Below are 18127 nucleotides of genomic sequence, written 5' to 3'. Positions count from 1 at the left end.
ATCCCCTTGCTATTCCAGTCCTGAGGGCTTCCGGATACTGCTATGCCATGGCACTGGTAATAGCAATATTTCCTAACTCTTACGTAAAACTTTTCATCTGTACATCTCAGCCCACACAACCTTGACCTACGGCATCCTCTGCTATTCTAGTTGTAGGCCTTGTCTGCACTCAAACGTGCACCAAAAAAACTACATCAGATTTAATTCCCACCTGCTAACCCGTGTGTGCACATGCTTATTTTGAAATACAAGGGTATTATTTTAATTTTCAATGGGTAAAAGCTGAATTGAAAAAGGACATTTTAATTCCAAAATAATCATGTCCACAAACTGACGCGCACAAACAGTGCGGCTTAAAAGCCAGTGTAGTTATTTTGCAGCAAACTCGTGTGTAGGCTTCCAGTAGAATTCTCACCAATCTCTCAATGCTCTTTAATGCTAACTCACCTACAGTATCCATTTCCTTTTCCTGTTCTGGGCCTCTGTTTAATAAGTAGCTGCTATTTTATAATAAACAGGGATCCTAGTTTTCTGTGATTAAAAAAACAAACACAATTTTCTGATAAAATAACACAAAAATCTGCATTTTTCCATGATTAAAATGAAATGCTGAACTTCAGTTTCCCTAGCCACAATGTATATCGGTATCAGCTGAACACAATGTTTTATTGATATATTTACAATTTTTCAGCAAGTTTGAAGCCTACCAGTGCCGTCAATCATTACAATAAAATAAAGTTAATAGAATAATCCAGTCACAGTGCATTGTTTCTTTACTGTTTTTGATGGCCCTGCTGTTTTAGCCTCTTGCTTTCATTTCTTTTCATTCAGTTTATGTTGAGTGCTTTCCATCTGTTCTACAATTGTCTGCCTTCGAACGTAATCGACAGCTTTGCTGCATACAGAACAGTACATTACCAGCAATGTGAAATTTGCCCTTGCTAAACTCAGTGACGTGGTCTTTAGGGGTGATTTTTAAAGTTTTTTTGGCATGTTTTCATAACTTTTAATTACTCATGGCTGGAGGCTGAAGTGAAATTCGAGATGCATTAAAACATGAACCCCTATAGGCTGTTGAGTAACCTCTATGCTGGAAGCAGTTTAGTGGACTATGTTTAGCTATGTAAATTTCAAGTGCATTCAAAAATCAACCACAAGGGGGAGAAGTTGCATGCATTGAATAAGTGACATTGGTACTTTGAGTAAAATCAAGTTAACACGTTTTTATTTTTTCATAAAATGTAAAAACTAAAGAGTCTCCGTAACAACACCAATTCTGTGTTTTTTCCATGGCAAACAGAGTTCTAGGATCCCTGATAATAGAGCTAAAAAGCTGTGGTTTAGCCTACACGCCCCTCTACACTGTAATTCCTACAAGGCTGGGAGAGCCAGATGTGGTGTTCCCTGACGCAATTAATAAACAGTTTCATATTGCAGTGAAAAAAAGACTAATGCAGACTAAGATATTACACTTTCAAAAGCAACTAAGTGTCCCGTTTACTTTCAATGAGACTTGGCTTTTAAGTGCCCAAGTCACTTTTCAAAATAGGACTTAGACTCCTGAGTCACGTAGTCTCTTTTGTAAATTTTACCCAAGACCTTTTACTGCCCAACTCTGTAGCAGCTTTCACGGTTCATTCTCAACTACATGAGAGGGCATCAGCTCCCCAAAAAAGATTTTTCTTGTAGGGGCCCTTAAACAACAGTTATTTCTATAACTGGGACATGGTCTTACATTCCTAATGGATACAAGTTAGATTTGAACCCAGTCTCCAGTAGCCTTTTTTGTGTTGTTTATATGGAAATACTAACTTTCCTATAGTGATTCCTAGGGAGCTAGTTCCTACACTGTAGATCTGGAATGTTATGTTTGAGAATAGGGCGGAAGAGACGGTTTTGATTTTCTTTAAAGAGTACAACCTGCTTTCATGCTTCTGTTCTTAGTAATCTGAGATGATTTAGGAGCTCAGCTCCACTGACAACTTTATTGAGGCAATAATATCACTGTGCAAGAGGAGAGTATTGTGGATTTTTTGTTCTTTTGAAAATCTATGGGCAAAATTCCACCTCACGCCCTGAGTTTTGCAAGAATACAGTGCATGGTGATTTCCATAGTCATTTCACTTATTTTCAGTCATTTTTGAATTTTGCAATCATTTTTACAAGATGCCACATTGCTCCATTTTTGCAATTTTTCTTTTTGCTTCTGATGTGGTATTCGCAAAATTGTAGTGATAAAAATGGCCCTCAAATGCACACCCAAATACATAAATGCTTTTCTTCTAAAATGGAGGAAGGTGGGAAATGCATAAAATAGCCAGTTTTTCTACTCGTGTGAAGCTTTTCATGTTTGCATCTCATTTCAATTATTATTTTAAAGCTAAAATTGGAAAGCAAGGTCTAATTTTATGAAAAGTAGAGTTTGAACAACATACTGGGCTTGTAAAGTTGTATGACAGCTCTCAGCAGACATCAAGTTAAGCATCATTTAGGAATCAATATGAGAAATTACTATCACTCTGAGAATATCCAAGAATAGATGGTTTGCATTTTGGAAGTCAAATCCTCCTCTCTTTTGTTTTCACTTTTTATACTGCTATTGGAGGAGTTCTCATTCTCAGTTGTTCTTAGCCAGATGTGAACACCTGCAAACACAATATATGAGTCAGAGGTGTCAGATTTGGCATTTACCTTCAGCTTGACAAGTGGGAGACCCTAGTTCATGAGCAACAGAATGGCTCTAACCCTAAGCCAGTGGCAGACATTTTGTAATGCTATGTGCTGGGAATTCAGTACTGTGCTTGAGCTTGGTGCATAATTTGGAATCATCTTTACGAAGCATGAAGCAGTAGAACTGTGCTTATCTGAGTTTTGCTAAATCACACACTTCATAATCTGTACAAAAATTGTTGGTCTTGCTCCACCTCTAACCAAACATTTAATAGCAGATCTTCGATGTTTCATATTACTGAGACTTCATTGTTTTCACCAAATGTACTGTAGAATATTTACTGTACTATGAAGCGTTATCCAAATTAAACTACAATTAGTCTCATGTTAAGGAGCTAAGCTGGGACGGGAAGGATCTAGGGTCACTGCCCAGCTCTGCCACAGACTTACCTATGTGATCTTGGGCAAGGGATTCAGTCTCTTTGTGCCTCACTTTTCCCAGCTGTAAAGTAGGGATAAAATTCCCTGTACCATACCCTTTATCTGTCATATCTATAGAGACTGTACATTCCTTGAGGCAGAGGCTGGCTCTTAAAATATGTAGAGTGCTTAGCACCGTGGGGCCCTAATCTCAAGCAAGGTCTCTAGGCACTGTTCTGACACAAATAAATAATCATAATAATGGATGAAATAAATGAAAAAAGGCTGTGATGCATTATCCTTGCTTTTTCTTGTTGTTTATTCCCTCTCCTATTAATTAGCAACATTCAGTAATTCACCGTGGCCCTTATCCAAAATCCTTTGATGGCTGTGGAAAGACTCCAGTTGACCTCCAGGGACTTTGGATCAGGACCTCTGGGTCTCCTAGTTACCAATGTGAATTTGCAATGGCCTGCTGGGTGACCTTGGGCAAGTCACTTCCCCACTCTCTGCCTCAGTTTTCCCATATAAAATGGGGATAATTATACTGACCTCCTTTATAAAGTGATTTGAGATCTACTGATGACAAGTGCTATATAAGAACTAAGTATTATTACTGTGGTCAGTACAACAAAAGGGTTTAAGCATTATCTGGAAACTCTTAATAATCTCATAACAATAACCATAGCTAGCATGGTGGCATGACTGATTGCTAAAAACATACAACCCACCCCCACTCCACCCCCCAATCACCTTATGTGTTTTATTCTCCTCTCACATACACAGATGTTGCTCCACTGAAATCAATGAAGTTACACCTGTGGAAAACTGGTGAGCTAAGAGAATTAGGCACTTTTGCATTATAGATGCAGGTGAGCAGGCTTCAAGGCTGTGTACAGCTGGCAGTAAGGAGAAAAGACAGAGAAGGAATGAGTAAGAAGGAGAAAAGTAAAAAAAGAATATTTCCTGCCTCCTTTTTTATAATGTCTGTGGTTTTATATGAGATTAGCAGTGCAGTTCAATTATTACAGTAGCAGTGAGGCATCATGATCCCAAACCACTAACTTGACCAGATTTCTCCTTTTTCTGATCAGCTACTCTCAGTGCACAGTGAAAAGTTGGCTCTGCGCCTACTCTGCGGCATAAAAGAGGTTGGCTGGCCTCTTGCTATGTGTGGCCTGTGGTAGGCTGGATAGTCTGAAGCCCATCTATCTCATAGTTTGGTTTGACCGCCACATTAGAATTGACCAGGGGCTGTCTTGCCCAATCCATCCCTCAGAGTATTGTTCTGTCAGACTATGAGGTAACGTCTCAAATTGCTGGGTCAGATAAAATACCATTAAGAATGAAATGCATTTAAGAACAGGGAGACTTCTTTGGACAGGGATGGTATTATACTTAAGTAATACAATCTGAACAGAAACCATTGGCAGACTGAATTACAGGCCTGGTTTCTTGGTCCGCAAACTTGGTCACTAGAGTAAACAGAGTAAACACGTCCTCTTGCATCAGTTGGATATTAAATCTACTACTATTTTGGCTTCCTATGAGGAAAAAGGGACACTATCGCAAATAAAAGAAGGGCCAGTCACATTATGCTTCATATTTAACACGTAATGGTCTTGGGAGGATAATAAAAGTGTTTTTGTAAAAGGATATGCTGAGCAGAACAGGATATCCACAATCAAACACTAACAGCATTATGAAATATTCCAGCACACTCTGCCCAGCCCTCTTCTTGTAATAAGGAAGTTCAGGAAAGCACATATTTCTATATGCTGTCTGTAACTGAAGGGATAACCTATCCATACTGATGCATTGTTTTAAAGGTTTCAGAGTAGCAGCCGTGTTAGTCTGTATTCGCAAAAAGAAAAGGAGGACTTGTGGCACCTTAGAGGCTAACCAATTTATTTGAGCATAAGCTTTTGTGAGCTACAGCTCACTTCATCAGATGCATAAAGTGGAAAGTACAGTGAGCAGATTTTATATATACACACAGACCATGAAAAAATATACATTGTAAGGAGAGTAATCACTTAAGATGAGCTATTACCAGCAGGAGAGTGGGGTGGGGGGAGAGAAAACCTTTTGAAGTGATAATCAAGGTGGGCCATTTCCAGCACATTTCCAGGAGTTAACAAGAATGTCTGAGGAACAGTGGGGTGGGGGGAAGGAACAAACAAGGGGAAATAGTTTCACTTAGTATAATGACTCAACCACTCACAGTCTCTATTCAAGCCTAAGTTAATTGTATCCAATTTGCAAATTAATTCCAATTCAGCAGTCTCTCTTTGGAGTCTGTTTTCGAAGTTTTTTTGTCGAAGGATACTCACTTTGAGGTCAGAAATCACTGTTCCTCAGACATTCTTGTTAACTCCTGGAAATGTGCTGGAAATGGCCCACCTTGATTATCACTTCAAAAGGTTTTCTCTCCCCCCATCCTACTGTCCTGCTGGTAATAGCTCATCTTAAGTGATTACTCTCCTTACAATGTATATTTTTTCATGGTCTGTGTGTATATATAAAATCTGCTCACTGTACTTTCCACTTTATGCATCCGATGAAGTGAGCTGTAGCTCACGAAAGCTTATGCTCAAATAAATTGGTTAGTCTCTAAGGTGCCACAGGTCCTCCTTTTCTTATTGTTTTAAAGATAATGAGTGAGATTATTACTCCCACTCTGGCCTATTTACAAGAGGTAAAAAGACCTGGGTGGTGTAAAGTGGTACTAAAAGTCCCTTATCCACCTGGGGGAGGACTCCCTGAGGACAGGTGTGGAGGCAGACGGCTACAGGCTGTTCTTTAGAGGATTTACTTGCAACCCACAATATAGGGGGCATGCCTATGGTAGGGCTGCAGCACAGAGATCTGCAGAGATTCCAGGCAGTACTATGGCCCACAGGGCAGCCTTGGGAGGCTGTTGTAACTTAGATCTTCAGGGGGTATCTCAGTTACGTTAGAGTCCCTATCCAGCCCTTGCAAGAGCTTGGGATTGGGAGGGTGCAAAGTATAGGAGGTGCAGCATAGGGTTTTACGCCCTATCTATTTATTTTCATAAAGGATCCTGAAGTGGATCCCAAAATTAATTGGTTCACGTACCACCTCCTTAAAAAAATTGTTTTGAAGTGGGTTGATGGATCATCAAGCTCATTTGCCACTGGGGTACACCTACCACAGTTTGGGGAACACTGCATAAGGGACACAGTGGTGATAGACTTTCTATTTGCTCAGTCACTCCTCTCCAGTATGGCACTGTTGGAATTATGCAGTAATTTAATCAGGCTGTGCGGTGTCTGGATCTAAACCAGCCATGCAGGGGAATAAGGCCTATTTTCAACCCCTTGTGGATCTCTCATTTTGGAGTTCAGACACAATGAGAACAAAGGTCAAACATAGCCCACAGAGAGCTAGGTGAGTCAACTGTTAGGCCAGAAGTCTCATCCCGAGTAAATCACAAGTGAATTTATGCCTGGAGGAATAACGCCACCTTCTTTTCACTTTGCTGGATATCACTAGATTTGGGCAAATAATCTGCAGCAAATAATTTACTTGAAACATTCCAATTTGTTTTCTTGCTCTCAGAATATCCAGGAGCGGATGATGATTTTTGCAAATGTGCCTGTTGTTAGAATTTACTAAACAAGTGATTTGCCAGAGTGTTTTGTTTTGATTTTTGAACTCTGGATTGATCTCAAACAGGTCAATGAGAATATTCGGTACACAGCATTTGAAATCTAAACTGTGTTGCCTGGTTGAGATCGGTCACATAAGTTGAAAGGCATTGTTTTCATTCACTGACTGGAAGATGGTAACTCTTCAGGTCAAGGAGAGGCCCTGAAGAACTCACTGGTGCTTTGAATGTCTCAGAGAGTGGTAATTTAGGGCCTGCTCCAAAGAAAGTCTCATCAACTTCAGTGGGCTCTGGATTGGGCCCATAGGGAGGGAGCAGATAGTAGCATTATAGACTTTGAGAAAATTGAAAACTTTCCCCCTGCTTGGCTATGCAAGTCTTACCCAAGTCGTCATTCCTAGGTAAATTAGGCTACTGTAAGATTTATTGGCTAGGTGAAGCGTTTACATTTAATTTTCTGTCAGCACACTCATACAAAGTTATTGCGTGTGTAATGCCCAGCCTGTATTGGAGCCTGTTGGGTCAAAAGAAGAAAGGGAGCAGTGCGAGTTGGCTGCTCAGAAGCAGCCTCATGGTGTTTAGAAGGTTGGTTGGTTTGTTTGTTTTGATTTGGAACAAGGGGTACCCAAAACAGCTGCTCTTGGAGCAGGGGCAGGGAGAACTCCAAGGTTTCCAGGGCAGTTGAAGCAGGGTGAGCTTGAGCCCGGTGTCATGTACTTCTGTACCATCTATGGACTAGTCACAGAGCTTGCCTATGCACACCAGATGTGTGTATCCTAAGAGCCTTTAATGCTTTGCCAGGTATGACTGAGGTTAGTTTAAAACTTAAAATTGCAACAAAGATTGCACAAGAGGATTGCTCAAGATGTAATTAAACATCCTAACAACTTTTCCTCCAAACTTTGGTCTTACAGGGGCTGAAAACTGAGAAACTGAAAAGGGAACATATAACAGTGGGTTTTATGTTCTAGTGCATTGTATTTTCTAATATCGAACTCTGTTATTTCATAATATAAATTTTTACATATAAAGTGAGTTTAATTAAGATAATAATAGAGAATATACAGTAGAGAACAGTAATAGTTTACAGTAGTTTATGGTGTAAGCCTAAATTGTAGTTCCTGTTAAAACTAGTATTTCTGACCTACTTGTGATTATTCCCCACTTCACTGATTTCTACTTTACCCCAACTGATTGAGATAAAACATGATCTGACCTCTAGATTACCTGTGCTTCTCTTTATTGCTCTGATTCAGAATACTCCTCCATTGGGCTTGTTGCACATGTGAGAGTCAGTGTTGCCTAATGATTATATTTTAAATGTAACTTGTTGTATTTACACATTTACACCAGTCCTGGGACAGAGATGGTCAAGCAGCATGCAGGAAATCTCAACCCAGAATTAATGCCAGGTCCCAGAAAGCAACTCTGCCTCAAGAATCGACTAATCAGAGACAAAAGCAAAGAGCAAACTCTGCTATTGCTATTACAGGTCCCTTTCTAAGGACTACTGCCTTTACACAGAGGCTTGCATAGCCCAAAAACTAGTACCATCACCACAGCATGTCTACCCAAGACTGAACACGTGCTTGAACATTAAGAAAAATCATTTGAAAGAAAGATCACCTGGTGATCCCTGCCATAGAGATTTATAAGTATGATAAATCTGATCTCTTGATCTCAGTTTTGGGTATGGGGGAGAGGTCTTCCTTAAATTTATTGAAATTACATCTCTCTATGGATTTTGTACTACATACCTAAAATCAACTTTCTTTGCTGAAGATATTAAAGTTCTGAAGAAGCCTTAGTTTTTGATTCCTTGCTTTGGTTCAAACTTAGATAAGTGCAGAAGGTAAGTCCTATTCATAGATGACCAGAGGATGAGCCTTTTGTGGTGCACAGGTCTTAGAGCCCTTGCTTGATACCAGCCCTAAAGAGGGGCAACAATAAAGAAATTGAAACTGAAGTATCATCCTTCCCCACTTAAAAACTAAAGCTAATCTTCCCCCCACCCTTGCTATCCATCAATTTGCCTACAAAAATCTGCCCATATCCCTAAATTACCATATAATTCATTGCCATTCACTGTTCAGAAAATGACCAGAATTAGTATAAAGGGGGAGTTGAGTGGAGGAGCCCGAAGGGTGAATGCTTTTCTGGAAGATATCCTTTAGCCAAACAAAAGTTATTAGGCTCAGTAGAGGGGTAACAAGGTGAAATTCCGTGGCCTGTGATATACTGGAGGTCAGAGTAGATGAGCTAATGGTCTTTAAATCTATGAATCTGTGAAGTCTTGTTGGTCAAAATTTTCACAAGTGGTTAATGATTTTTGATGCCTCAAATGATTTTTGATGCCCAACTTGAAGCATCTCAAAGGGTCCTGATTTTCAGAAAGTGCTGAACACCCCACTCTGAAAAATCAGACCCTTTAACGTGCCTCAAGTTGGGCATCCAAAATCATTGGTGACTTGTGAAAATCCTGGCTAATATATGCCAATTATGAATAAGAGATACTGGGTGCTAATAATAAGTATATAAATCACAATGAATGATCTGTCACTCTGCTTGCTGCTACTTCTCTTCCAGTTTTCTTTGTCTCAGTGTATTGTTTCTTTGGGTTTTATGCTCTTTGCGGCAAGAACCTCGTCTTTGAAAATAGTATCTGGCACACATTTGGCACTGTATAAATAATAAACAGTAATAGCTGTTGGTCTTCTATTCTCTTTCTTGCAGTGTGTGTCGTGGTCGAATGTGGGACTGCACAGATAATGTATGTGATGCCACCTGCTCAGTTATTGGTACAGCCTATTACTCGACATTTGATGGACTGAAATATATGTTTCCAGGTGACTGTCAATATGTGTTGGTTCAGGTAAGAATTAAGACTATTGTTCATTGTTAGAATGACATGTTAGGTTAAAAAAATACTTTGTCTGTAAGCCTTAAACAAAGAAAAAAAAATCCAACATTTAAATGAGTTACTGTAAAACATCCTTCATTGCTAGGCCAGATATATAACAGAGGAACACAGGACTCAGCAGTGGAATAATAATGCAATCCTGGAAAGTTTCAAGACTTATACTCAGACTACATCTATTCTAGATGGGTGAGATGGCTTGGAAAAAATAGGAGCACTAACAACTTCATCCCTACTAGTGAATACCCACTACCCGTTTCCGGGAGGCTTCTCTCTCCGAAAGTCTTTTCTCTGATACCACACCCCCCTTTGCTGATATCCCACAAAGTGAATTGCAGGATCTCTACAAGACTGGCACTCTCTCAATTAACTACACTCAATCACAATGCCTCCTGAATTTAAACTTCATTTGTTCACACTTTCAAGTCACCAGCTTGTGTCAGGCTGATCTGAAACAACTTATTTTCTGGGAGTTCTCTATGTGTTTGTGTGTAAACACACACGTCTAAATCTCTCATTGCTCCCACAAATTAGAGACTTAGATATCTAAGTGACCTGAAGATTGCAGCTACACATGGAAATAGCTGTGGGTGTAAATATGTGACTGCAAAAGCAGAGGGCAATATATGAAAATCTGGCCCAATATTGAATAGATCCATTCTTAAAAGATAATAATACTTTGCATTTCCATAGTACCATCCCTCCATGAATCTCAGTGTTTACAAATATTAATGAACTAAGCCATGCACCTCCCTGTGAAGTAGGTTGGTCTTGTTATTCTAATTGTACAGATGGAGAAATGAAGACAAGAAAGATCTTGTCTGAGACCACAAAGCAAGCCTGTGGCAGACACAAAAATTAGAACCTTAATCACCAGTGTCCAAGTATTATGTTTGAAACACTACACGATGTTTCTTGTATCTACAGAAATGAAAATCCATTTCATAATCCAGATGTGGCTTCATTTTATTTCATTATATGAATTGTGACATCTTGCCTTCACTTGTGTACATAAAACTGATAAACAATGCACCCATTGTATATCCCTGAGATATCACAGTTAACGTTTCAGCAGAAACCCTTTTACTTAAAGATCTCTTTACAAAGCATCTGTGTAACCGTAGCATGCTGGCCAAGTGTGCCTTTGTCTCCCACTATGGTCAGGAAAAAATGTATGAGTAGCAGAGAAACCAGCATGCTGACAAATGTCTGAGAAGCCCCACAGTGCCTGAAAGAATTCAGCTTTTCAGACTTGCGTTTTCCCCAGGTGTTTTAGGTATGTTTCAAATGTCCCTGTTGTTAATGACCCATTGCATTTGTTTCCCCTTAATAGGATTACTGTGCAGATGAGTCTGGAACTTTTCGGGTTCTCATTTCAAATGAGGGATGTGGCTTCACTGGAGAAAAGTGCACTAAAAAGATTACCATTCTGTTTGACAATGGGGAGATAGAGCTGTTCAATGGAAATGTATGTACTCCTCTGCTTCTCTTCCCTCTTCCTCGACAAAGGGTCTGCCAGTATTTTAGGATGGGTTGTAACATGGGGGATAAACCTTCTACTGTGCTTTGCTATTTGAAGAGCCATGTAATAAAATGAACATGCCAGTGACACAGTGTGGGGGGGAATGTAAATCCTACATCAGATAATTGTGATGAATTGTTTGGGAGTATATGATACAATTCATACAACTCATGGGGCTAAACGTGTTTCTTTGCTTTGCCGTAATGAATCTCTGCAAGTCCTGCCTTGCAGGTGGTAGCTATAAAGCTGATTTTAGTCAGGGTTCTGTAACTAGCCATCATGGGCCACCTAATTAAAGGTATTTTGCTGTTGCCCTTCAGTCTTTTGCTAGGACTGTTGCATGGAGTGCTGCTGCTGTGCCTAGATCCATTCTTAAAAGTTAACAATACTTTGCATTTCCATAGTACCATCCAGCGTTTACAAATATTAATGAACTAAGCCGTGCACCTCCCTGTGAAGTAGGTTGGTCTTGTTATTCTAATTGTACTATCATTGGAAATGATGGTACAATTTTCTTATTGGAAAATGCTCTATGCAGTCTGGGCCTTCAACGTGGATTTGTCATCTGGAGGAGCTACATTTCATTAAACAGAAAGCTGTGAATGGCACAGAGAAATGACAGGGAGATCACTTCATTTTACTTTGTTTGCTTTCTCATTTTTTTGAGTGGAGCAGTACCAGACTGTAGCTCTCTTGTCTTTCTACATACTTTAAGGTATAAAACTATTTCAAGCATAGCTATTGCAAGAAATGTCTCTCCCTTACCTAGTAATACTGTGGCTTAATTTAGTCATATGAAAGGCCAGGCATGTTGCAGGAGCTGATGCAAATGTCAGCTTCCCTCCCCATGCTAAAACAAATGTCAGATGGAAAATACAGATGACTGGATTCCTCTTCCTCCCCCTTCCCTACACACTGTCCAAAAATGACCAGGAACCATTCCCACCTTCCACCCAACTCCATGACAGGAAATAACCTTTCCAGAGGGCAGGTTTCAGCTATTTGCCTGGGCGTTGTAACAGCCAGGAATGTCTCTGTGTTCATACATTACAGATCTCCAGTGAGTTATAGAGTTACAATTACCCAAATTTCTGAAGTACTTTACTCTGTCCTGGAATCCAGAGTAGATCTTTGCAAAAATGTTCAGAGAGACACATGACACCATAGAAAATTTGCCTTGTTTTGGGTTTAACGCACAAAATAGAACCAGCTTTTCGCTTGGTTTAAACCTGCAAACTGTTATGTTCCAGGTTATTGGGAGTGGCTTACATCAAAGCACTGAGTACATAACCCATAACCTTTCTTGATCACATCTGTGTATGGGCCATGCAGACACAAGGATTGCTTGGGGGGATTGTAAACAGGACATTTCAGGTCCCAAAGCAGTCCTGTTACTTATTGCAACTAAAGGAAACCTCCCCTGAGCGTGCACAAGTAACAAACTGTTCTTGGCACTGGGGTTAGCCATGCGGGCCAGAATTTGCAAGAGGGCTGAGCAATGACCATCAGCACCAGATTTTTTAAAAAAAAGCCTACCTTCCATTTAGGCACTAAATACGTGGCTGAGTTTTTCAAAAGCGCTAAGCATCCAGCAGCAACTACTGTGAACAAAGGGAGGGTGCTGGGTTCTTTTGAAAAACTGCCCCCATAAGTATTTTATCTGCATTGCAGATTCCCCACACAACACTGACAAAACTCTCAACCTCAGCTGGGCAAGAAATATTTTTTTCCTGTCCCCCCAAAATTTGTAGATATAAAAGCATTTTCCTGTTACAAATCTGGAAGAAAAATTAAAATCAGAAACAATTTTGTGAACCCCAAACTCTCCCAAAAATTCAGTTTGGGTCAATTGAAATGTTTCATTTTGATTTTGACAATTTTTTTATTTTATATGTATATATAAATTACTATAATTAGCTTAGATTAAAAACAAATAGAAAACTGAAAGTTTGTATTTAGCAAATGTAAAACACTTCCATGCTGCATCAAATGTTTGCAAATGTTGTTTTGAAGGCAGCTTCTAGTTTTGAGTGGTCCAAGAACTATACAAGGTACCTGGGTGTGACTATCCCAGGAGGTGTTAAAATGCTGCATGAGATCATTTATATTCCTCTTCTGAAACAATTAATATCTGCCACTTCTCAGGGTCAGAAGTTTACTACTTCATGGTTTGGGCAAGGAGCCTCCATAAATATAATAAATCCATGACTTAGGTTAACATTCCAATTCTCTTTTGACCAGTTCTGGTCCTTGTCTAAATTTTGAAAGACAAACATGGACTGATTTTGTGATTGTTTTTTTCTGCTCACATTTGGGTATTTTCTTTTCTAAATAATGTGTAGAAACAGTGAGGGAGATGGGGGATCTCCACTTCCTTAAATGGGGGTGGAGGGAAGATTGGCTGAGCTAGGCCCAAATTATAGTGGGCTGGCAATGAGAAAACAGAAGTAGAACAAACACTAGGCAGATTTTGAATGAAAGGATTCCTTTCAGGAAAATTATGTCCTCCTTCTACTCCACAAATGGATTGACCCTTCTAGCTGTGCATCCATCTAAATATTGCACTAAACCTCAGAGAGCTGGAATAGGGACAATATTACACAATGTTTGTTATGAGAAGTTTATATAATAAAAGTAGTAGCATCTGTTTAGATGTAGCTCTCTAATCGATGTAGAGTGCCATGTATTTGTGTGTAAGTCGGGGGTATAATTCCTATGTCTGTTGGTTCAATATCGCTATTGTTGTGCATTGCAAATGGCTTTTGTTGTGTAGCCCATTACCTTGAGCTCTTAATAATGATGAGTGCCCCCTGTGAGGTAGTGCTGAAAGCTCTCGATTCATCATGAAGTCAATGAGAACTGCAGGTACTCGGGTCCTATCAGGAGGTTCTCAGCATACTGGATCGGTAGTGAGTTCCTTTCAATTCCCTACTGGCCGAGTCCACCCAACCCCAGTAAAATGGACTCTGTATTTTTCCTCAGGCAATGCTGCTAAAGAATTTTTAGTCAGGGATCTGACTGGAATAACACCAATTGGGCAGTCCTCTTTTAAAAGAGAGCCAGTTCCAGCAATCTTAGGTGCTCTGTGAAACCATTGGACTGTCTTCAAGGCTCCAGATTCAATGTGTAATATTATTCTACTCTTAACTCCTGACTGCCTCACATTTCTATCCCATTGCAGCTGGGAGGTTTGGACCTGTAGGATGTGGGCAGGAAGTTATGTGTCCAGAATTGGTGTGTGGGAATGCAAGGGGAATAGTAGGTGGAGGATTCCTGTTAAATTGAGTGGGTAGGAATCCACTCCATCAAGGACAGCAGTAGAAAGGGAGAAATCCCTGTTTCTCAGAGGCTACTGGTTATCACCACCACAGAGCTCTTGGTGAGCACCAAGCAGCAAAACTCTGCAGCGCTTGTGCAGAACCATCTAACATTGCACGAGTGTTTCAACTCATCCCTGATGTAGGGACTCTGTGGCTGGGGCCCCCTGCACCTGCAGGGTTAGCCGTATTGGTTCAGCCACCTTGGAAGAGGGTCTGGAAGCAAAGCAACAATATAGAGAGGATTCAAAACTCAAACCATCTTAAATTTCCAATGTTTACAAAGAAAACACTGTGCAACTCAATCTTCATGAGCTTACATGTTGGAGAAAGCAGAAAAAAGACTGGGAAAAGCAATTCAGAAAGGGGCATCTGAGCAAATAAAAATCTAACTCAAGGAGAATCCTGCAGAACAGCATGGGAAATGTCCACAGGAAAAGAGATCACCAGCGTGAAATGGATAAGAATCTGAAGTATGGTAGCCACCTCCTCAAATGGCACTCTGGTGCTGAGAAACGCTGTCAGTGACCTTTTCACCTTGACCTCGCTGCAGCATTCTTTTAATTGGCTTCAGTTGGGCTGGATTTCTGTCTTTGAAGGGATCCTTGCACCTTGCCATTTAACCATATTTATTCATTTTTCCTGCCTTCTTGTTTCCTATTTTGCGTAGGACCTCCTGAGACTGTTTTATGGGATGCCTAAGTAGCCTCCTTGCTGACTTTAAGGATCTCAGTGTCCTTGCTTTCAGCTTTAGGGTCTTTGTGACTAGTTTCCTCTTTCTCTCCCACCCATCCCTTTTTAATTTTCTTCTTCTAGCCCCTCATTTTAAAGTTGAGTGTCACTGAACTAGTTTGTTTTATATGATGCCTCCCTGGAGGAAGTTGAAGCCCCTGCTCAGGAGATCCTTAACGGTTGCAGCATTGGGCCGTCTCTGAGGATGCATGCTCCTTTCTTATAGCCCATGGTTGAAGTAGTTTGAAACAGAATGGGGACCTCTCACTGAGGTCAAATTCAACCAAAGAATTGGAGCCCTGGGGAAGCAGTGCTTACCCAAGCTGGGGAGAGGATGGGGAGCTCTCCCTTTGCTCTTCGGGTTGCTGTACTCTTTCTCCTCTCTTACACTAACTCCTGTTTGTACCCTTTTGGAGGACTCACCCCTTCTCCCCTAATTCAACATTTTGAATTAACACCTTAGCAGTATTTAAATAAACAACCATTCCAGACATTCCTCACGACATGTGGCTAATAATCCTGTTAGGGTTCCCACTGAAAAGGAAATATAGTATGAAAGGAAACATTTTAAATTAATCTCTCACCTCATTAGCAGCTGGAGGCTGTGACATTGTAGCCAAATGCACACAGAAAGAGGTCCCAAGCATAAAAAATTGGCAAGCGAGGGCAGGGGGAAAAGATAATTGATAAAAAAAATCCAGAGACCTGCTGTTGGTGGGGCTGTCCATTTACATGGCAGTGGAAGCAAATCTTCCACAGCTCTGAGTCAGACCTTGCCCCTTGATTCCAGTGTTTAATGTGGAAGAGTTCCGTGCACTTTGTGATAAGTAGGCCACATTTATTTTTGTTACAGCTGTTGCAGGCGTCATGGATTTGATGATTGTCGTGGTTTCTAAAAACAGGAAACTGATACTGATGTCTGTCCGTTACTTGTTAATTGGCCACTAATTGACTTAGCTGAACTCACCTAGTCATCCTTTTCTTAGCAAATCCATCCCCAATGCTATTTCCATGGAAAGGTGATTCCTTTGCCTATCCATCCCGGTGACCAGTGGGAGCTCCGTATTGAGGGCTCAGGGGACACTGCTTCACTCAGAACACTGAGAACTTGTAATCAGAATGAAACCAACGGGTTTCCATCCCAGTTCCCTGTGCCATTCAAAGTTGTTGTGATTTATCCACAGGCTGGTTTCTGTGTGAGACATCTGAGCCAGTGCTCAACACTGTGTGCTAGTGAGGTGTACATTCCGGTACCGTGCTCTGCAGCAGCAGCGATAGGGTCTCACTGAACAGCCAACTAACCTCACCATGGCACTTCGCAAAAGTGCCCTTCCTTAGCAAGTACATGTAACATGGAGGGAGGTTACAATGACCTGTTTAATATGTGGTCTCAGGGCTGCCGTTGCTAGCACACTGTGTTTTTCACATTTAGGTGGATATCAAGAAGCCTCTTAGAGATGAAACCAATGTTGAAGTCCTGAAGTCCGGGCGCTATTACATTCTCTTACTGGGCAAAGGAATCTCTGTAACCTGGGATCTGGCCATGGGTGTCTCAGTTATTTTGAAAGAACATTTCAAAGTAAGTACCTTTGATTTACTTCTCATTCTCACTAGGAAAGTGCTTCTAATGTTCCCTAATGAATACACCTGGACAGATCCTTCTGGGGGAGCAAGGAAGGAATTCAGTATTTCTTATGTAGGCACGTTAATAGATTCATGGGAAACATTAGGCCCCCTCTCAAAAAACAAAAGGCCTTTCTACTAATCCACTATGGACTAATCTTTTCTGTAGCGGTTCAACACTAAGGGCTCAGTTATGGTTCTCAGTAGGTTGAACCATGCTAGGAATGGAGAGGGAGGAGGAGCACTTAGGCATCATGCCCTGAATGAGGGCAACTGAAAGGGACAGTTTCTTCTGGGAGCAGGAGGCAATGCATTTCTGAGCAGGCTTTGCTAGTGCTCCCCACAGCACAGTGACCTTCATGAGCAGCAGAAGTGGGCCAATAACTAAATCCATGACTCACCCAGACACACTCCCAACAGAGTCAGTCAGAACAGGCAGTGGTAGCCAGTCTCCCCTTCTTGATCCCTGGAGTGCTGGGAGACTGATTACTCTTGCTCCTTTCTGTGTTGGTATGGTGAGAATGGGGGCTAAAGGCCTTTGCCCCCAGTAATGCTCCTGCCAGGGGCAGGCATTGTGTAGCCTTGCATCTATAGAGCACGAGAATAAAGAGGTTCATTAACAAAACTTCATGTCACTCTAAAGGTGGAAGATTTATGTGTTTGTGTTTTTTCCCCTGCAAGGATCAAGTGTGTGGTCTGTGTGGGAATTTTGATGGAATTCAGAACAATGATTTGACCAGCAGCAGTAAGCATCTTGAAGTGGATCCAATTGACTTTGGGAATTCCTGGAAAGTCAATCCAGGTTGCGCTGATGTCAGAAAGGTGACTGTGAATGAACTGGGAAAACTGTTTTCTAATGGTTACTACCTCAGTTAGGGATTGCTGAATGGCTGTGGAGGAAAACAAACAAACTGACCCCTCTCCCAGAATTCACACCAAACTGGAATCTTTTCTGAGATCTGATAAAAGTTTAGTTAACTTCTTAACATTTTCCAGGACCTCTGTGCTGCTTGGGTTTGGACAACTCTTTAAACAGCCAAATCATGTGATAGAGGCTGTTCTCACAGCATGCCAGCCCAGATGCAGGAGATCCAGCTGTAACTAGAAATCACATTTGAAAGCCTGATCTCACAGAATTTCTAGCTACATTTCCAGAAAGGAGAAGTTCAGATAAACATCCAATTTCCCCTCATCCTAACTTTACAGGTTGTCCATTATGAGCATTTGCTGGCCCTTGGAGTTTTTCTGTATTTTTCTCACCTTTTCTGAACTGCATATTCACCCCTAGATTCCTA

At 40.9% G+C, this 18127-nt stretch overlaps 1 protein-coding gene across 6 annotated transcripts in view; it reads left to right on the top strand.

Moving 5' to 3' along the window:
- Nucleotides 1-18127, top strand: part of VWF (von Willebrand factor) — a 227597-nt gene that overhangs the window by 85954 nt on the left and 123516 nt on the right. For all 6 annotated transcript variants that reach the window (XR_012155350.2, XR_012155349.2, XM_073315040.2 and 3 more), the window contains exons 20-23: nt 9455-9593; nt 10972-11106; nt 16642-16788; nt 17514-17654. Coding sequence is in view for 4 of the 6 variants with exons in the window: in XM_073315040.2 (XP_073171141.2) it covers nt 9455-9593; nt 10972-11106; nt 16642-16788; nt 17514-17654 (562 nt within the window). In the remaining 2 variants the exon portion in view is untranslated. The remainder of the gene's footprint in view (nt 1-9454; nt 9594-10971; nt 11107-16641; nt 16789-17513; nt 17655-18127) is intronic.

The sequence above is a fragment of the Lepidochelys kempii genome, chromosome 1 (assembly GCF_965140285.1).
Source record: "Lepidochelys kempii isolate rLepKem1 chromosome 1, rLepKem1.hap1, whole genome shotgun sequence".
In the NCBI taxonomy this organism is placed as follows: domain Eukaryota; kingdom Metazoa; phylum Chordata; order Testudines; family Cheloniidae; genus Lepidochelys; species Lepidochelys kempii.
Note: the sequence above shows the minus strand (reverse complement) of the source record. Positions and strands in the feature narration are given on the sequence as shown.